Raw genomic sequence first — 21,988 nt, forward strand, 5'->3', positions numbered from 1 at the left:
AGTTGGTCTAAATCCGTTATGAATATATTTGGACACAACATGTATACTTGGTGTTATGTTCCTGTTCATATTTTTTTAACTTAAAAGTTGACAGACAACCTTTATTACCAATAATATGTTATGTAATTTACAATGTTCCTGACATATATTTCCGCTTCCTGGATTTTTTTTTCATCTGGCCTTCAGATATGAGAGACAGAGTGATTTAACATCTGTTTTAGATTTGTCATCCATGTGACGAAATCAAAGTATGCCGTTTGCAATAAACTTTGCATAAAATATTTAATTTGCATTTAATTTTAATGGTTCAAAGAATGTCAGGCAAAATGGTCAGCCCTCACGCATGTTTACTTCATGAAATCTGGCCCTCTTTGAAAAAAGTTTGGACACCCCTGGTATAGATATAACTATATGCTTTCAATTCTGCAGGGAAATGGTACTCGGTCAAACACAGGATCAGCAGACTTCAAAGCTAAGATAGTAAAAGATGATGAGAGTTGGCTTGGGCTCTGTTCTCCACCCATAGAAGACCCACCTCTAATGCATTTCACCCATGTGGGGCTTAATCATAAAGGTTTACATAGAAACAAAATAAAACAAAGACGCCTCTATGATTAAGCCCTAAATGGGCGAAATGCATTGGGGGAGGGCTCTTCTGTGGGTGGAGAACTGAGCTGAAGCCAATTTTCATCATCTTTTACTATCTTAGCTTTACAGTCTGCTGATCCTTTGTGTGGCCAGGTGCCATTTACCCGCATGTGAACAGTAAGTGCAGTGCTCAGAATAGATCTCAGAATAAACTAAAAAATAATATATATACATAAAGTGCACATAAATGATCTAAGAAGAAACTCAAACAACATATATATGCAGACAATGTGTATAAACACCAAAATATACGTGTATAATAGACCAAAAAATTAATGTACTATGTGACAATCAAAATATGAGTGAATGATGTCCAATACAGGGGGTCCCCGGGTTACAAACAAGTTAGGGACTGTAGGTTTGTTCTTAAGTTGAATCTGTAAGTCGGAACAGGTACATTTTGTTAAGTGTAGCTATAGCCAAAAAAACTATTTTTAAGCTTTTTGGATAGCATGGGAAAAGGTTAACACCCCTGTAACATTTGTTTTGCTGTGTGTGCCCCTGTTCAGAAGATTTCACCTCACTTTCTGTCCCAATGACAATTGGATTTTGAAAATTTTGGGTTGTTGTGGAAACAAGCCTTGGTGATAAAGCATCTGTGGAGGTACCTTTTCCCCATAATAGCTCTTATATGAGTGAATTTCCCATCCTAGGGGTAGATTTCCTCTCACTTCCTGTTGTCTCCCTCCATTTGTAAGTAGGAGTCGTTTGTAAGTTGGATGTTTATAACTAGGGGACCCCCTGTAATGTGAAGGAAAAAATTATTTTAAAAATAAATTATAGTTCTTAGTGTTTGGACAGGTGAACTAAACAATAAATTGTAGATATTCAAAATAACTGACACTTGAACTGGATAACAATGTGACAACAAAAAACGTGCCCAAATTTGATAAGTGATCCACCACCAGAGAGTCAAAAGGCTTCCTGGAGCAATTGAACCCAAATGAGTGTACACCCAATGGGTCAATCAGGCTTGTAGGGCCACACACCCAGGGGAAACTGTCACAAAGGACACGACTTCCAACCAGAAGACCAACTCCAACAATGAACCTCAATGGGATAGGTAATACACAGAGAGCCACATGGATAGTTGCTCCAATAGGACAAATTTATGAAAAGGAAGAAGAAGTAGGCACATAGTGTAATCCCATTTAAATTGGAAGTAATTTATTCAATAAAAAAGGAGAAAATACACTCACATTTTAGTAGTTAAAAAAGCGCTTGGGAATAAAACAGTGACTTCAGCAGAGTGTACCGATGCATTTCGTCTTAAAAGACATCATCTGGGGTGCTCTTCTGCTGTAGGCACTGTACTTGTATATTAAAAAGGTACCTGGGTAATGAGCCACAGCCTCATGGTGTCAATTGTGTGGATTAACATCCACTTCCTGAAATAGACAAAATGGCGCCAGGATGTTCGTTCCCAGAAGTGATGTCACTTCCAGTTCTTGCCCTTTCAGAATGAGGCTTGGAGTGCAAGCCATGGCGCCATTTTGTCTGTGCCTTTTTATTATATAAGTACAGTGCCTACAGCAGAAGAGCACCCCAGATGGTCTTTTAAGAGGAAACGCGTCGGGATTGCTGTGCTAGCTGCTTTTTTACATTGGTTGCAGACAGTGTGGTATATTTGCTTTATATTTTTCACATCGCCATTTACCCGCAGTCTAAGCTGAGCCTGACGAGCCTTACATTGCGACCAGCACCATCATACAGTGTCCCCAGCCACAGGACTCCCCTTCTGGAGCATTAGAGCTGTACTTTTTTTTTTTTTTCAGTTTAGCCCACAGTAAAATGCATTCATTGGTATATTTAACAAATCAAAAAGGAGCAGATAATAGAAGCTTATTGTTAGGTCATGCATATGCATTAACTTTCTTAGATACCTTGTTTATTGTTGTTGTTATTTTGGGAGTATTTCATACAACTTAAAATGTTTTACTCTTTTTTTTTTTTTTTTCGTGTAAGATGCTGCTACAAAAACTGAAAGGTCCACCTGAGAATCCACTTTATGGTACTTTTCCTGGTGAACAGTCCCCCATGAAGATCTCCCGGTCTGGAGTAGACTCAGGAATAGGTGAAAGTGTAGTCGCTGCAAGCATGACTCAGACTATGACTAGTGACAGGCTGAGAACTCCGTCCCCAAGAACATTCTCACCTGCCTTGCAGAACTTAGTGGAGATTTGCCTACAGCAGGATCCTGAGAAAAGGTATGTGATTTTAGGTTGCTTATCATACTTAATACTGTAATGTTAACTATTTTTTTTAAGTACATTTCCTAGCTTACCTCACAGTGTTCTAATTATTGCCAATCTACTGTATAATAGTTTTAAGAAAAAAATGTAATGCTTTCAGTTTAGTTTAGCCACATTTTTTAAATTTTAATCTATGAGGAGACTGGCAGGAGGGAATGGGTCATTACCCTGATGGTTTAAGACAGGCTTTAGCTAATAAAGCAGTTGTAAAATATAACTTTTTTAAATTAAAATAACAAACCTGTCATAATTACCCTCTCTGTGCAATAGTATAGAACCTCCTCTTCTGCATCTTCCCCCATAGCCACTTGCTACCTTTAGTTGGATTGAGATAGGACGGACTCGGGTAAGTATTTAGGGTGATACAATTGCCTAGACATTTTCTACCTTAATGCATTTTCTACCTTAATGCATTAAAGGTAAAAAAAGGCCCAGATTTAGAACCACAATAAAGTAGATCTTCACCCAAAAGGGGAAGTTCCACTTATTTGTTGTGTCGTCCCCCCCCCCCCCCCCCCCTCCACTGCCACATTTGGCACTTTTTGGGAGGGAGCAGGTATCTGGTTTTGACAGGTTCTCGCTCCCGCTTCTGGTCAGATGCACCATGGGATCTAAACCAGAAGTCTGCCCCCTCCTCCTTCCCCTCCTCCTTCCCCCTCCACCTTCTGGGACACATCACAAGACTGCCAGACCTCAGGTAAGGACATCTCTGGATCCCTGAATAGGTAAGTGTCCTTAAAGTGTTTGTAACCTTAAAAAAAAAATAGATCCTGTTCCTTTAAAGAACTTATAACATTGTATCATTTGGCCCCTTGTATCATCTAAAATATTTTAGCTGATCCTGCCTGGTTCTGCCCTCCCCTCAGTAAACTGACCACTGTTTATTATGGCTGCTGAGCACTGACACCGTAGTCAGTTTACGTGCTTTCATCATCCGCAGCTCTCCTCTGTCCTCCCCCTACCTTCTTGTCAGCTCCGATCCCCACCCCCTTTTCCTGGTAAAATAACTGAGTGTTTGTGCTACAATCTCCTTTATTATAGTAAATGATGTGCCCAAGTGTATGTTGTTTCTTTTTTTACCACTTGCCGACCAGCTCACGCAGATATACTGCCACAGGTCGGCTCTTCTGCATGAACAGACATACCTGTACGTCGGTCCGCGCAAGAAGGATAGCGGGCGCGTGCCCGCGGGTCCCGCGGACTCTATGTCTGGGGGACAGTGACCGGGAACAGCGATCTCTGTCATGTCCCTGGCAGCCCACCCCCCTACAGTTAGAACACACCCAGGGAACACACTTAACCCCTTGATTGCTCCCCCTAGTGTTAACCCCTTCTCTGCCAGTGTCATTTTTAAATTGATCAGTGCATTTTTATAGCCATTATAGACATTATATAATGTCACCAATCCCCACAAGTGTCACTTGGGGTCTGATTTGTCTGCCGCAATGTCGCAGTCCCACTAAAAATTGTAGATCGCCGCCATTACTAGTAAAAACAATAAAAATAAATAAAAGTCCCTAAATCTATCCCGTAGTTTGTAGACATGATTTTGCGCAAACCAATCAATATACGCCTATTTTTACCAAAAATATGTAGAAGAATATTGATCGGTCTAAACTGATGAATACATTTTTATTTTATTTTTTTTATTTTGTATTATAGCAGAAAGTTATAAAAAAAAAAATAATTTTTTTTTTTTTTTTTTAGCGCAAAAACTAAAAACCACAGAGGTGATCAAATACCACCAAAAAAAGCTCTATTTGTGGGTAAAAAAGGACGTCAATTTTGTTTGGGTACAGCGTCGCACGATCGCGCAATTGTCAGTCAAAGCAATGGGTGCCGTATCGCAAAAAATGGCCTGGTCATTAAGGAGGCAAATCCTTCCGGGACTGAAGTCAAATAAGCCAATATGTGCCATATTTTATAGCGGCGCTCACACGACCTGCCGCCTCTCTCTCTCTCTCTCTTCCTGTCCTCCTCCTGGATGACGTCAGCGGGGGATTCTCAGCCCCGCACACTGTAGCTGTCAGATCGAGAGAGGCGAATATGTTTTAAATTTACTTTTTTTTAGATAGTTTTACACTACCTGTGATAACAAAGTCTGAAAAGGAAAGTTATGGACACATGCTTGTAGTTTACCTGGCTGGCTGAAACGATGGTTACAGGGCATGTATGACTTTGGTAGGGACTTTTGAGCTGTGAACTCCTCTAATGCAGAACCTTATGTGCCTGTTTCTGTGTTTCCAAAAAAAAGCTAGTTACAGGAAAAATTTTGGTACCAGGATGTCTTTAGGGCATATGTGCTATATCCATATTGTATAGATACATGAAATAATAAACCATATGACCAAACTAATTGTAATTTTTTCCATTTATATTATCTAGACCATCAGCTGGTATGTTGCTATCTCATCCATTTTTCAAACAGGTAAGAATGCTGATAATTGTTGGTATGTATGGAAATCACAGCCATGTTTTCATTTTTAAGTGTCATGGTAGACTTCACTTCTAGTGGGATGAGTGCAAAGTTATGGTTTAATTCTTTTATGCTGGACCCATTGTTCTTTTTTTTCACATGCACAATGAAAAGCATATTATGGACTTGAGCATTCATTATAGACACTTCAAATGTTATATTCCTGAAAGCAGAGGACTTATACAATTATAAATATAATATTACTAGTGAAGTGCTGCCCACAAAAGAGCCGCTGGTTTAGATGGGTTCTCTGTTCCTGGCCTTGACCTCCTCAAAGACCACAGCCCTTCTGACACACCTAGCTGCATATGCAGTATTGCGTGAAGTCACTAATAATGGTACTGAATACCCAGCAGCAATGCAGTATGCACTTGCACTCAGCAGTTAAAAAAAGAATAACAAACAAATTATATTGTCAGTAATGATTATACAAAGATAAAGAGATCCAATTAACAATGACAGTAGGAGTACACTTTGGCATGCAAGATAATCATCACAAAGAAATCAATTCAAATGTGAGATTACACTTGCTATACAGGTTGGCATAAACTGTAACAACTCCACCTACAGTGCAGCAATGATCAGTAAAAAAACTTGTGACTAGCTAGGCCTAAGGCCATCTGGTAGGTACTGCCAATGCTTAATAGAAAGATGGGTGAACAGTGGCGGGTTCGGATTATTGGACACATCCTATGACAGAGGCAGACCCTTAAGATGTTTCTTCTGCTGGCTATTGAATGGGCCCGTTAAGGAGAATTGATGCACTTTACAAGAGTTCTGACAGAACTGCTTGCAGTTGATGTAAGCTGTAGAAGTGAAGCAGATTTAAAGTAAAGGGTCAGTGGTGAAAGTTCAGTAGAACTACAGTATAGAACTAGTATGGGTGCAATGTAGGTCTGCTAGGGATGCTGGATAATGCTAGTGGGGATGCAACATATGAGAAGTGTACTCCTGCACTCTGTAACACAGTGTCTGCCAGCAGTAATAATACTTGGCTAATAGCCCTCTCACCAATCCCAGGGTACAGCTGTGGATATTCTTGGCAAAAGAGGGCCCCCATAAATTCTCCCTGAGGCTTCTGAATAACAGCGGTTGTAGCCAGCAGCAGAAAGCACTCCAACTTTCACGTAGCAGTAGTCCAATTGTGGCTAGTGTAGTCGATACAGTGATGCACCGGACATCCTTGGCCCATGGTCACATGACCCAGATCTCAAAGTCCAGTCTCCCTGTAGACAGGAGCTGATGCACAGAGGTCCTCTCTCTCTTGGTGCTCAAAAAGCCCTAACCTTTCCAATGCAGCATGGTAAAAAAAAAAAAAAAAGATCCTCCTCTCCTCCCGAGTCGCACAGTCCATTGGGACCTGTAGTTTTTTTTGCCGCAAACAGTACAGCGATCATTGTCCTCTCAAATTACATCTCCCTGGATGCAGAGCGGCAACCCTGCCATACCCTCCTTTCCTACTGATTGGCCAGAGTAACACTGCTAGACAATGGGAGGGAGAAAGAGGCTGTCATACACATAGGCACCCACTGCTGTGCTCTATCCCTGTGAGCAGCGGTGGCAGAAAAGTTGAGCAAGGAACCATAGCGAGCGGCACCCAGCTACACTAATATTTTCCATGTTACCTGCTCAAATCTTGAATAAATCAAGTACCTATGTTAGCCTTCTCCCTCTGGACCACCCTTGGATCTTATGCCCATTTGTGCCTCAATGTCTGACCATGTTGATATTAAACCTGCTTTCTGTAATTCAGCTGTATCATACCATAACATGCCAGAATCTGTAGAAAGTCTATGAGACTGCAGATAAAACCGTGGGTAAAATGTGTGAAAACATCAGATACACCCGTGCTGCGGTCAAACCGCAGCGCAACAGTGAAACCTGCCTAAAACATTCACAACAGCACACACCTCAGTGGTCTATCACTTACATTGATTTTTTCATGTAGCGCGACTTGAAGCGACTTGGGGTGACTTGAAATCGGATCAAAAGTTGCCCCTGTGTGAATGGGCTCTTAGTGCTTGTCTGCAACCATGTAGCCTCTTTGAATTAGTGTCACTTTGTTACTGTTTATTTCCCTGGCTTCATGGCTAAGCTCCCTCAACTGAGGTGTAGAGTCAGAGAAGTCAGGCCGCATAAACAAAATGAAACTAGATCAAAGACAGACACAAAATAGGGTTTTCTGACGCATAAGTATAATATAATTGTGTGATGTCTGCTCTTAGACATGACCATTACGTTAAAATGTGGTAAATAAACACATTTTCATCACATGAGCCATTCAGTCACTTTAATAAAATCATCACCTGTCACCCACACAGAACGCTGTTTTAACATATTTATCCGAATAATTTAAAACATTTAACACCTTCAACCTTGAAACTCTGTTTCATGTTTGGCATCATTATGATTGGACTGTAGAAATTTGTACACATCTTGCCATGTTCTTGGACATTTGGCAGCTGCCTAGACACACAATGGCTATAGGATTAACTCTTTTTTTGCCACTGCTGTCAGGGTTACAGCGGAGCAGAACTGCTTCCGTAGGCCTGCTCTGAAATCCTCGCAGCAGCAGAGTTTTCTAAAGGTGTAGGCTCGTGGTTGTTTCTGCGACTGTTATCTTGCTCCTAAGTGGTGCCTAACATCTTGCATTTTTGTGAATGGACGTGGATGTGACCTCCTTCCATGTGCTTGGATCTAGCGGCCAATCACTAGGACCAAACACTGTCGCATGACAGATGGGGTTGACAAGTGGTGGGGGATCGCTGTAAGAGAGTTTCGGAGGGAGGGGTTCCTATGTAGTTACACACAAGTCCAGTTGCTTGTAACTAACTACTACCAACTATACCATGCCTTCCAGACATCCTCATACATTTTTCACTTTGTAATTTGCCGTTCGAACTGATAAGAGACTGATATAAGTCCAGTACCTCAATAACTTTCCTGGAGTTTGCATGTTCTCCCTGCATCTGCATGGGTTTCCTTCGGGTACTCTGGTTTCCTCCCACACTCCTAAGACACGCTAGTAGGTTTATTGGCTTCTATCTACATTGGCCCTAGTATGTGTGAATTTGAATTGGAGACCTTAGATTTTAAGCTCCTAGAGGGCAGGGACTGATATATAAGAGGGCAGGGACTGTGAATGTATAATACATATGTAAAGCGCTGCATAAATTGATGGCGCTATACTTTATTATATACTGTGTATTATTTATACCTGTAATAAATGAATGTTGTATTTATTATGTAGATAAGAGAGCAGACACATGGCTCCATACTGTCACTACTGCCTTCTCTGGCACAGCAACGGAAGCACAGCTCACCAAAGCCATTTCTGCAAAGCTGGAGAAAATTCTACAGTAAAGCTACAGAGGAAAATAAAGAATGGACATTTCACTAAGTATGAGATAACCTCTTCCCCAATGCCCAATACACCCCCCCCCCCCATATCAAGAAGTCAAGTTGTCAAAGGGCTTCAGTTTTTGATCTTTTCTGTATACAGTCATGTGAAAACGTAAGTACACCCCAGGGAGGTTGTTGGCTTTATCAACATATTTGGACAAATAAACCATAAAATCTTCAACCAAACAGTGCCTACATATGAGGATAATATACTCTTAATAACAAAAACATAAGTATAATGTGCCCTTTCAATTGTTTATTCAAAAAAATTATACAAAAAATATAACTAGATGTAATAACCTAATGTGGAAAAAAGTTGGTGCACCCTTAGAAGTTGGTATTGCCCCTTTAGCAGAAGTTTCTTTTTGACAGTGTTTTACATAACTGCCCATCGCTAAAATCAACCACTCCTCCATGCAAAATGTTTTCAATTGCAAAATGTTTGTGGGTTTCCTTTCATTAACTGCCAGCTGCAAATCCTCTGACAACATTTAAATGAAATTCCAATCAAGGCTTTGACTAGGCTGGTCAGTGATGCTCTATTTCTCCTTTTTGAGCCATTCCCTGATACATTTGCTGTTTCAAGATCATTATATTATATTAATTATTCATTACTCTGTTAAAAGATCCATTACTGATTCTACTTTAAGGAAGATTGGCCTCGCATTCTCATCAAATAAACTTTGATATGATGCAGATTTCATAGTTGTCATGATGACTGCAAGCTGTCCAGACACTGTAGCAGCAAATAATGTTGTAAGGTGGTTCTCCTTAAATGCCATCATTGGTTTTCGCTAAACACGTCTACACATTTTTCCAGAGGCCCTGGTCTATGCTTTTATATGTTCAATGGCAGACTGTAGACTTGCTTTAATATTCTGTTTGGACAACAAAGGACTTTTTCTGACACACCACCCTTGGAGGCTAAATTGCTGCAAACACTTTCCGATAATAGATGCATACACTTTGACACCAACCGTTGAAGGAGTTGCATGCAGATCCCATGATAAATTTCTGGGGTTCTTGGAGACTTCTGTTAGCATCAAGCTCCCAATTCTTGCGCTAAATATGCTGAGCCGGCCAGTCTTGGACAAATTGGTAGTCTTTTGAAATCTATGACACTAAAAAAAAATTCTTACAATGAAATTTCAATTGATTTAATATAATTTGGTGATATTTTTAAACCTTTGCCAGATTCATTTGAAAATCTTCTTTCTGGGGACCTTAGAAATTGCTTTTGAACTTGACATGATGGCAGCACACACATCAGAAAAGAATACCAAATCCTAGATATCTGTGTTTTAAATAGAACAGGTTCCCACTGCATACTTCCTAAAGAGATTCTGTTTATTGGCACATAATCTGGAACACCTGATTCTAATATCCTGGATTTGAAGGGGTGGTACAGTATATGTGGGCGTGTACTTTTTCTATATGACAAATCTGCATTTTTGTTCATTTAGATTATGAGAATGAATACAGTGGAGTTGATTTACTAAAACAGGAAAGTGCAAAATCAGGCGCAGCTCTGCATAGAAACAAATCACCTTCCAGGTTTTTGTGTCAAAGCTTAGGCCGGCCATACAAGGAGTGAATTTCTTTCCTGCAACTACGGGTTACAGGAAAGAAATTTGCTTGATTCCCCCATCAACACAGACAGTGTTGATGCGGAAATCCCTCCTGTGGAGCCATTGTCTGCACCTCGGGTGGGGGGTGTCAGGCAGATGTCCCTGCCAAGAGAAGACAGTGATTATTTCTAGTGGCTATAGCAGGCACTAGCGATATTCGCAGGTAAAACCTTACCTGCTGGTTGTACCTAAGTTGATTGATGGATCAACTTCGTACATTCAGCCTGCCCACACACACAATTCAAATTCTGGCCGGTTCCTGCTGAACTGGCCTGCCTTAGTTGAACAAGTTGCAGTTAAAAGCTGATTGGCTACAATGCACAGCTGCACCAGATTTTGCAGTCTCCATTTTAGTAAATCAACCCCACTATGTCACTTTTATGTTTAATTTGTGCATGTATATCATATTTACCTGTAGGCACAATCTGAATGAAGATCTAATGTCTGCCTGTTCTAATATGTTGGAAAAGTCAACAGTCTTCATGGAGTGTATTTCCTTTTTTTTTTTTTTGTATGCGTGAGTTTTTATGCTTCGTATTAGCATAATGTGAATATGCAAACATTGCACTTGTAAACGGCAAACAGTGGGCTAGTTATGCTCAGAGTTACACTACTTTTCTTTTATGTTTTTTCTATCGAATTGGTTAAGCTTTATTTTGTGAAATGTGTTTTTGCAGATAGCCTTTTTGATAAATGAATTGAGGTAATGGCTGTATTATTTCCTAATGTATGAACATTTAGCTATTTTTATATTGCAGAAAATGACTTTTATAGCACTGTCTATTGCTAAACTACAGTATTCGCCCCCCTTGGCATTTTTCGTGTTTTGCTGCCTCACAACCTGGAATTACCATGGATTGTTTGAGGATTTGCATCATTTAATTTACAGAACATGCCCACAACTTTTTGAAGATTTTTTTTTTTTTCTTTTTGTGAAGCAAACAACAAATAGGACAAAATAACAGAAAAAGTCAATGTGCATAACTATTCACCCCCCTAAAGTCAATACTTCGTAGCGCCACCTTTTGCGGCTATCACAGCTCCAAGTCACTTTGGATAAGTCTCTATGAGCTTGCCACATCTTACCACTGGGGTTTTTGCCCATTCCTCCTTGCAAAACTGCTCCAGCTCCTTCAAGTTGGATGGTTTGCGCTTGTGAACAGCAATCTTTAAGTCTGACCACAGATTTTCTATTGGATTGAGGTCTGGGCTTTGACTAGGCCATGCCAACACATTAACATGTTTCCCCTTAAACCACTCAAGTGTTGCTTTAGCAGTGTGTTTGGGGTCATTGTCCTGCTGGAAGGTGAAACTCCATCCTAGCCTCAAATCACACACAGAGTGGTACAGGTTTTGCTCAAGAATACAAAAGGAGATCCTGGTACTACTACCAGGATCGAAAAAGTGGCTACTTTCGCAGCAGAAAGTCTATGTCAGAATTTGGTTCTAATAAAATTACAAAATGTATTAAAAACATTTTTTTTGATTGTTTGTGTGTATTGTTGTGTATATATGTTTTTCCTGTTTTTCTGTATGTTCCAACAACATCATCCTTTTGGGGGATCTTTCCTGATGAAAGGATCCCTTGAAAAGTATAAGTATGCTGTATGAAGTTGTCCCTATATTCAAAATTGCACTTTAAATCAATGTAGTTTGTGCCCACATTGGGATTAATAAATTTTGTAATTTTATTAGAACCAAATTCTGACCTAGACTTTCTGTTGCGGAAGTAGCCCCTTTTTCGATCCTGGTAGTAGTACTAGGATCTCTTTTTGTATGCTTAGTGCCTTTGGCTACAGCAACAGTACCATATTCAGGTAAGTAGTATTAAGGTGTTTACAATTTAATTACCACCGTCGGTTTTTGGTTCAGCAGGACTGGTTTTCTTTTTTCTTTTGTTGTTGTTTTTGCTCAAGAATATCCCTGTATTTAGCACCATCCATCTTTCCCTCAACTCTGACTAGTTTCCCAGTCCTGACTGCTGAAAAATATCCCCACAGCATGATGCTGCCACCACCATGTTTCACTGTGGGGATGGTGTTCTTTGGTTGGGTTTGCATCAAAGTTTTCTTTGATGGCCAAAAAAATACATTTTAGTTTCATCAGGCCAGAGCACCTTCCTCTATACATTTTGGGAGTCTCCCACATGCCTTTTCACAAACTCAAAACGTGCCATTTTGTTTTTTGCTGAAAGTAATGTCTTTCTTCTGGCTACTCTGCCATAAAGCCCAACTCTATAGAGCGTACGGCTTATTGTCGTCCTATGTACAGATACTCCAGTCTCTGCTGTGGTACTCTGCAGCTACTCCAGGGTTACCTTAGGTCTCTGTGCTGCCTCTCTGATTAATGCCCTCCTTGCCCGGCCTGTGAGTTTTGGTGTGCGGCTGTCTCTTGGCAGGTTTGCTGTTGTGCCATGTTCTTTCCATTTGGTTATGATAGATTTGATGGTGCTCCTAGGGATCATCAAAGATTTGGATATTTTTTTTATAACCTAACCCTGACTTGTATTTCTCAACAACATTGTCCCTTACTTGTTTGGAGAGTTCCTTGGTCTTCATGGCAGTGTTTGGTTAGTGGTGTATATATGTAATGACAGATCATGGGACACTTAGATTGCACACAGGTGGACATCATTTCACTAATTATGTGACTTCTGAAGGTAATTGGTTGCACCAGAGCTTTTTATGGGCTTCCTAACAAAGGGGGTGAATACATATGCACATGCCAATTATCAGTTTTTTTATTTCTGAAAAATAGTTTTATGTGTATATTTTCCTAATTTTAATTCACCAATTTAGACTATTGTGTTCTAATCCATCACATATAATTCATATGTGAATACTTTTGCAAGGCACTGTATATGGAAAGCCCAGTATTTGATGTCAGGTGTTTTTACTGAATTGTACATAGTGAAACCTGCCAACAACTGGAACTGGTCAGTTATCCAAAACCACAAATCCTACACTTCCAGTTACACTCTCTCTTTCCCAATTTTTGTGCAAGCAGATTTCACTTGTTGTCTCCTCCACCTCCCCCCAGTTGTCTGCCTGTACACTGTGCTTGCTATGCTGGCTCTCATCTTTCACTCATCTGTCACTGTTGCTCTTCTCCTCTCCTGTCTGACTGTGAGGGGGCTGTCCTTTCCACTGACATTAAAGTGCATCTACACCCTAAATAAAATCTAATATATTGCAGCTTACCAGTCCTTAGACTGGTAGGCTGCATTTGTTTTTTTGCAGGCTTTTTCCCCCCTTTATTTTCACCTGGTAATTCTGCCAATAACATACTTATTTTCCTAGGATTCTGTAGTCCTCAAAAAAGATGCAAATTGAGAACAGTGTAGCACAGGAAGAGAGTATTAAATGTTAGAAGCTGACAAGAGTTATGGCAGGATCAACAGGTATTTTTGTACTTTTTAAACAGATATAACAGAACACTTTCAATGGTTATTTTTAACAAAGCTCCCACTTTGAGAAATTCAAATATTCAATCTTTTTTTAACCACTTCAGCCTAGGAAGGTTTACCCCTCTTCGTGACCAGGCCATTTTTTGCAATATGGCACTGTTACTGACCATTGCGCGGTCATGCGATGCTGTACCCAAATACAATTTATGTCCTTTTTTTTTCTCCAAATAGAGCTTTCTTATGGTGGTAATTGATCACCTCTGCGGTTTTTATTTTTTGCGCTATAAACAAAAAAGACCAACAAGTTTGAAAAAAAAAAATCCTAAAATTATTTACTATCTGCTATAAAACTTATATCCAATAAAAAAAATGTACAAAATCAAATTTTTTCATAAATTTAGGCCACTATGTATTCTGCTACATATTTTTGGTAAAAAAATTCCAATAAGTGTATATTGATTGGTTTTCGTAAACTTTATAGCATCTACAAACTGTGGGATATTTTTTAATGGAATTTTTATTTATTTATTTATTTTACTAATAATGGCAGCGATCAGCTACTTATAGCGGGACTGCGATGTTGCAGCAGACAAATCGGACACTTTTGACTTTTTTTTTTAGGAACCAGTGACATTATTATAGTGATCAGTGCTAAAAATATTCACTGTCACTGTACTAATGACACTGGCTGGGAAGGGGTTAACACCAGGGGCAATCATAGGGTTAAATGTGTGCCTACGAACTGTGGGGGAGGTGTTTGTACTATGGAAAGGCAGAGATAAGTTTTTCTGCTTTGCAGAAACACAGGATCACTACCTTCCCTATTGACAGAACAGCAGTCTGCCTTCTTTACATAGGCAGACTGCCATTCTGCTTCTCTCCCAAACGATCGGTGGGTCCCCGCAGACATCGAGTCCACCAACGCGCTGATTGCATCCTGCTGTGTCCAATCACAGCGGGATAGGGTTGCTGGAGGCGTGTGTGTGCGCCTCAGACCCGGAAGTGCAGGTACGTGATCCTTTGCAGGAGAGCCGCTTTGCCACCATATACATACCGTATACGGTCGGCAAGTGGTTAATTTACTTTGCATGTGATTGGGTATTCTTTGCAAAGTGCAATTTCACATACTAAGCTCTGGGGAAAATTCCTATGGAAAGTACAAACATATTTTCAAAGTGAGCAACATATTTGCTTTTAGTAATTCAAACCCTTTAAATTCACTGACATCAGCTCCTTGTGTTGCAAGGAGCTACTGAGGCCTGTTGTCACTGGTGAGCACTTGCGCTCATCACAGATTGTGCATCAGTATGTAATAGCAAGAATTAGCGTGGCAGTCACAGTGCTACTCAAGGGAAAGGCAGATTCATCTTTCAGAGAATTTGCCTCATAAGACTCTGTCATACATCTCCCATTACATTCATGTAAGCACATCTTGGTGCTCACTTGTCAGGGTTAAGGACCATAAATACTTCACAGAAAGGTTAGCAAGGGCACTCCTAGCATGTCTTTTCACTTAACTCTTTACTGATGCAATGCCACAAAAGCTACAGGCTATTAAAATCCATCTGGCCACCAACAACTGTTTCTCATGCAGCATGTGTGCCCTCTAGGTATCCGCATACTGAACAAAAATCCGTTGTTGGTGGCCTGGTGTTGCATCAATAAATAGAACTACATTTCTATGAAGTAGTTTGTATATCAGCCTTGCCATAGTTCTGTGATTTATACATGCATCCAGTGTTTATGGGCACCTTTTAGGGCTCGTTTAGACTTGCAATTAGGGGAACATTAAAAGCACATGGGTGAGCTGTGTTTTTGGCACCCCCCATAAGCTTCAAAAGCAGCGGATGGGAGTATTTACATGCTGTGGTCACAATGCTTTGCTTATCAACCATGGCAAAAACTATCACTCCTGTTGCATTCGGTGGGCAATAAGCGAATGGGAAAGTGCCACAGATACCCCACAGCTGTGTGCAGTGCACTGGTGCGCAATTATAGGGTTAAAACAGGAGGTGTTGCATCACCTCGCTGCCCGTCAGATGCTTCCGAAAAGCAATCCGAATGTGGATTGTTTTGTAGAGGTGCTGCGGTTTAGAGGCAAGTCTAAACTTTGCCTAATGGCCTGTACACACGATCAGAAAATCGTATGAAAAAAAACTATTTCAAAGCGATCATACGATGAAGTGATCATTAGTACACAGCTTTCGAGAGCCAATCACAACCGTTCATCCAATATTATCCAGTGGAAGAGGCACAAATTTTTTTTCTCGTACAATACCAGAGCATATGACTTTTGTTTATTCAGTACAGTACGAAATGACCGTACAACACATTAAATGGCTTTCAAATTTTTAGTCTGTCGTAGGAGAATTTTCGTCACTTTAGTAAACTCTTCATTTTCGATATGAGACTGGCATGCAAAAAAAAAAATAATGGATGATCATTTGTCCAATAATCTCATCGTGTGTACCAGGCATTACTCTCCAAAACTGGTAGCTGGACATCCCTGTCCAACCCGTCAGCAGTTCTTTGATGTGTTTGCATGGCTGTCTGCTTCTTGACAGAAAGATGCAGAGCATAGGCTGAAGTTACCAGTAACTATGCTGTGATCAGTGAGGTGATCAGTAAATTTTAGGATAAATAATGTCCCTGTATGCTTTGGCTAACCATACCTAATGTCAGTTAACCCCTATACTGCAGCAAAGAGAATTCACAAGTTACTGCAGACTATCTAGAAATATCTGAGAGGGGTTGGTTGATAATTGTCAGTTGACTCCTATGTTTTTTTCCCCAGGTTTTGGAGGTCTGTCTCTAGAAATACCCTTAAAATAGACCACTGATCAACCAAAAATCAACAAAATGCACTACAGTAAAATAGTTTTTAATTATGTTTTATTATTGCTATATTCACTGTTTAGTATCTGTTCGTATTACATACAGTGTATTGTTTTCAAAGAGACCCTATCCTTTGTGTATGTAGGCAATGCAGACAGATTCAGCTTTGCCCCTTTTATCATTGCTGAATGCCAGTCACTAAGCACCAGTACGACAAAGTGGGAGCGAGTCACCTGATCCCTATACTGGAAATACAGAATATTTGTATTTGCTTCCAGTAGCAGAATGGAGTGACAGGAGAGCATAGGGAGGAGCGAGTATGTGCATCTGGGGAGGGTGGCAGTTAAATTAACCTATTGCTTTATCCTGCATTACTTCAACAACAGTATTGTCTTTGGTTACAATATTTACTATTTACGGTACCAGGTCTTGGTGCATGGGTTTTGATCTGTCTTTCGAATTTTAGATGACTAAATCACCCTGCATGCTGTAAATTTTATGTTGTGTGAAAATATAGTTCAACCAAAAAAATAGTGATCCTTTGCAAGAAGTGAAATGTAATGATTCTGTTAGGTTCAATTCACTTGTTTGACGTTTTTTTTTTTTTTTGTTCCAAATCTATTAAATCTGCATGCCTTTTAACTGTCCAGTGCTCAAGAACCATGCCACCTTTAAATATCAACAAGTAAAAGAGTCTGATAATGTTGGCTGGCTGCCTTTATTAAAGTATATCTAAAGCCAAAGCTTTATATAACCAGCAACTGGGTATAGTGCCACCTGCAGAAGAAGGATTCTAAGTGCAGCTAAAATACAATAGACAGCCCAGGGGGTAGCCCCTGCTGGTGCCCGAAACAACACACACACAGGCTGGATAATACAGATCCTGATAGTCATACCAATTGCAGCCATTGGATGTGTGTAATTCCTTGCCACGTGCAAATTTGGCAGTAATTACCCTATTCTTCAGTGGGCAGACTGCAGGGTTTTTGACTGGGTTGGGTGGCTCATATAATCTGCCAGCCTGATGTTCTCTTATAGTGTCCCCCTTACAGGGCTGCAGCACACAGTCGGTGGTGCTCTGCAGTCATCATAGCGGATGGCTGTGGCTCCTAGTCCTATTAAGTTTGTACCTAGGTGTCTCGAGTAGTGTCCAGTCCACCCCTCACCTATTTTATTTCCCATCCAGGCTCCACTACTTGTCCATCCCACCCCCCTTCTTAAACATTTACCTGACACCTCTCTTGATCCAGTGCTGGCCCCTCTCTCCCTTTTTCCTAGATTCACAAGCTTCGTTGAAAGAAGCTGGGGGCCATAGCCTCTTGTGCTCCCAGTCAAATCCTGTGAAGAGGGAGCGGGGGGCATGGCTAGGCTGCCCTAGGACACTCTGAGCCTGACTCAAAATCGTTTCTGCAGGAGTGCCCCCATAGCACATGGCTTGTTATGGGGGCACTTGGAAGAGAAGATGAGCAGAGGGGACTCCAGAAGAGGAGGTAAGGGTCTTGCAATATCGTTGCACAGAGCAGGTAAGTGTATCACTTTTTTTTTATATAAAAAAAAAAAAAAAATGACTTTATTATCACTTAAAGAGAAATCTCCCCAATGAGGCACCAACATACTCTGTCCAAACCTAAAACAATGTTTTGGCTTGTGATATACTTTAACTGTTGGGAGTTATTTTGTGTTAGAGTCTGGATCTGCTTTACTAGATATGGCTATGTCCAGTGACTGGGGAGGGGTCTTCTGTAACAGGTTGACAAAACTCAAAATTATACTTGTTCACTGTAGAGCTAGCTGTCTCATTTCAAACTGGATATTTAAAAAAGTTTCCTTGTGCAAAAGCTTTAGTCTTATAAAATGTGAAAATATTATCTTACTTATTTTTTATAACTAAAGTAAACTTTTATTCCATATAATTGTGTAAAAATTTTGCTCAAGTACTCTTCTGTGCCCTCTCTGATTCAGCTTAACTTTGTTGACTGCCCTTCCACTGACCAATGAAACGGTCTCATTGGTCAAAAGCATGGCAGTTAGAGAGGTTTAGTTTTAATTTAGTTTAAAAACTGTGACACCTTTGATGTAAATTTAAACACTAACTAGATTGAATATAAAGCGGAAGTAAACCCATCGATTTAACAGTTTCAAAAATAGTTACATACTTGGTAAGTGCAGGGAATGTAACTGTCACATTGGTTGTGCTCTCAACAAAACTGTCAAACCATCCAATGGCTGGTGTCATAACTGAGTTGAAGATTAAACAGAGGCCAAGATTATTATTATATTATTATTATACACAATTACTATAGCGCCAACAGTTTACGCAACACTTTACAATGTAGAGGGGGGACAGCACAATTACAATACAGTTCAGTACAGAAGGGACAGGAGGGCCCTGCTCGTAGAGCTTACATTCTAAAGGGAGGGGGTGGTGGTACAAAAGGTAATGGATACAGGGAATGATTTGATGGGGGTGGCTCGGGGACAGTTGTTAGGTGGGTGTGGGATAGGCTTCCCTGAATAAGTGAGTTTTCACTTATTTCACCAAGATGGCAGCTTCCTTGGCTGAAAGCGATTGTAGGGTTTACTTCCAGTTTTATTAGCTAAAGAACTTTATTTTACACATGTGCCGTTCTTTTTTTGAATAAAACACTTGCTTTCACAGTTTTTCACCCTTTGTTGCATCTTGAAGCTGCTGATCTCCTTTGGCCTCTTTCAGGCACTTCCTGTCTTCACTGAATCACTCCAGCAACTTCTGCACATCATTTCTCAGGACTGGTTTCCAGATGAAGACAAGAGTAGACCATGCCTGTGTAATGCACATTGGCATGACCACTTGTAGTCTCCCTTTGAAGAGTATGTGAATGAGTGACAACACAGAAAAACAGTTGGTAGACAGAGACAAAGCGTTGTCACCCTCTAAGGCCTGGTTCATACCTATGCATTTTTTAGTGCGTTTTCAGTTTTGCAGAAACACACTACAGTCCATTTAACATGGTATCCTATGGGTCATATTCACATCTATGCATTTTATGGAAAGGGCCAGTGACTTCTTTTTTTCTGGTTTTTGGTTCCATAGACCATAGAATAGATCAAAAACATGTATTGAAAATTGCAAAATGCACGTGGAATATGCAAACTGCAACCTGCATTGGTGTGAACCATGCCTAACAGGAGATTTTTGAACAAGGACTTTCATGGAGTGAGAACCAGGTATCATTTTAATGAAAGCTGCAGATTTACAAACATTGAAAATGACTTAAAATTTTAAATTGAAATATTACTTGATAATATTTTAACATGTTAAAACCTATATGAAATTTTAGTAATTAGGTTTACACATACTGTAAGACAAAGCGTTTCTATTAAAGCGTGCTATATTTTGATTAGCAGTACCACATAGTAATTAACTAAAATTCATCTTGTGGTTTGAAGAGAGAATTCTGATTCCTTGCTATGGGTTACTGCTCTTAAAAGAAACCTTTAGCCTGAGTTCACCTTTTATTAAATAAGGCCAAAGGACTGTATACACTTTTTTTTTTTTTTTTTTTTTATTGGGCGCGCTAAAACTTAAAAAAAACTTTATTCATTAAGGAGACAAAATAGATCAAAAAGTAAAAATATAATTCAAAGACCCGCATTTCTTTTCTATAGATGTTTTAGGAATTTTTACTTGTGTTACTAAACCCACAACAGTAAAATCAGTATATGCAGTAAAGCATGCTTGTTATACTCACTGTGGAACCTAAGGGGTTAATCCTCTGCATTGTGTAAAAAGGCTGTTTGATCCTGTCTTCTCTGATCCTCACCTTCTTCAACTGTCCCCTAAACATCTCCTGATAAGACAGAGCCTTTGGAGTCGCTCTGCACATGTTCAGTTTGCTGTGTATTGCTAGAGATTTTTTTTTTTCTTGGGAGAGTACATGTGATTGGCACAAGACCAATCAGCACTGTCCAGACAGAGCGTCAGGGGTCGTGCAGCCTCATATGACAGTCTGAGTAGAATGAAAACTCCTACAAGCTTTAACCAATGCTCGGCCAGACACTGCTAGAAGTCACAAGACTGCTATATACTGCTGATGTGAAACAGTATTTAGCAGTTTATATTTACTAAAATAAATGCATTTCCTTGTTCTGTGTACTGTGGGAAAGCAGATATAGTGATCAATCATTTAAAAAAATATGAGCATAAAGCATACTTTTTTTTTTCTTTGTAAAGTCTCATACTGTTTTTTCAGGGTTTTTTTTTTTTTTTTTTCTGTAATGTGTACGCTCCCCTAAATCCATGGATGTACATAACTGCTACTAGTTTAGAGCAAGCAGTGCCATTATTTCTGGTCACATGCTCCGCTCTATGCAAACTACCATTGCCATAGAGATGAATGTGTGCAGGTAGATGTGTAGTCCATCTTGGGGACAAGCAGGAAAGGGTGGCTACGTTCACATACAGTACACATGGGGGCTTGGAGAACAAATGTAGCCACCCTAGAATAGGAAGTCTGAGGACAGTAGAAGAAAGCTTGCATTTGAGAGATGAAACAAAGTAAAGAGGAGATGGAAGGAACATTCTACTTATATTTAAACATCTTGCATTTATTTTATTTTATACAAAATATGACAGTGTCACTTTAAGCCACATGGGAAATATGTAGTCTATGTCATGGTCCTCATGGAAACTAGTTTTGCTTTTTTGAAGTGTTTAATTCGCTGAAATGTTAAAATGTTTTATTCACTTGCGACGTAATGTATTTCTTCTGTCTCTGAAGCTGTATCAAGTAAGGATGACAGGACAGGGGAAGTGTACAGTATTAATTCAGATAGGCAGCAGGACAAAGTGAATGTGAAGTCCGAATCCAAAGGAAAATATTTCGATTTTGTGAATAAGAACCACTAGTCTTTTGTGCCTTAATGTGCATGTAAGCTTTTTAAAATACCAAAGTGTCATGCAAATGCTTTTGAAATATAATTTTCATTCAATGCGATTTTGTTGTAATTCCTGTTTATATTTTATTGTATTGTATCATTATAAAAACATACAGTGTTTATTTCCATGCATGTGAGTTTGTTTCATTAAGCCCCATTCACACTGCGATTTCTCCTGCGTCTGCCATCACGGCGCAATGCATGACAAAGGAAATCACATTATTATTAATGGGATCCTCTCACACAAATGCACCATGATGTAGCATAGTGTGTTTTTGACCCTATAGATATCAATATGCGCACATGAAAAACTCATGTACATGCAGTACGTTTTTGGTGCATTTTTGACAGGGTTTTGTATTTAACACTTAGTCTCCTTCTACTACAAAAAAATATGCAAGAAGCATGAAAATGCTTCAAAAAA

The 21,988-nt window shown here is 39.8% G+C and overlaps 1 protein-coding gene across 6 annotated transcripts in view; it reads left to right on the top strand.

Annotated features, from left to right (window-relative positions):
* Nucleotides 1–13,245, top strand: part of STRADB (STE20 related adaptor beta) — a 71,408-nt gene extending 58,163 nt beyond the window's left edge. For all 6 annotated transcript variants that reach the window (XM_073633276.1, XM_073633274.1, XM_073633277.1 and 3 more), the window contains 3 exons: nucleotides 2,614–2,855; nucleotides 5,286–5,328; nucleotides 8,627–13,245. In XM_073633276.1, coding sequence (XP_073489377.1) covers nucleotides 2,614–2,855; nucleotides 5,286–5,328; nucleotides 8,627–8,776 — 435 coding nt within the window. In that variant the 3' untranslated portion in view covers nucleotides 8,777–13,245. The remainder of the gene's footprint in view (nucleotides 1–2,613; nucleotides 2,856–5,285; nucleotides 5,329–8,626) is intronic.
* The last annotated feature ends 8,743 nt before the right edge of the window (nucleotides 13,246–21,988 follow it).

Source organism: Aquarana catesbeiana, linkage group LG06 (assembly GCF_042186555.1).
Source record: "Aquarana catesbeiana isolate 2022-GZ linkage group LG06, ASM4218655v1, whole genome shotgun sequence".
NCBI classification, from domain to species: Eukaryota; Metazoa; Chordata; class Amphibia; order Anura; family Ranidae; genus Aquarana; species Aquarana catesbeiana.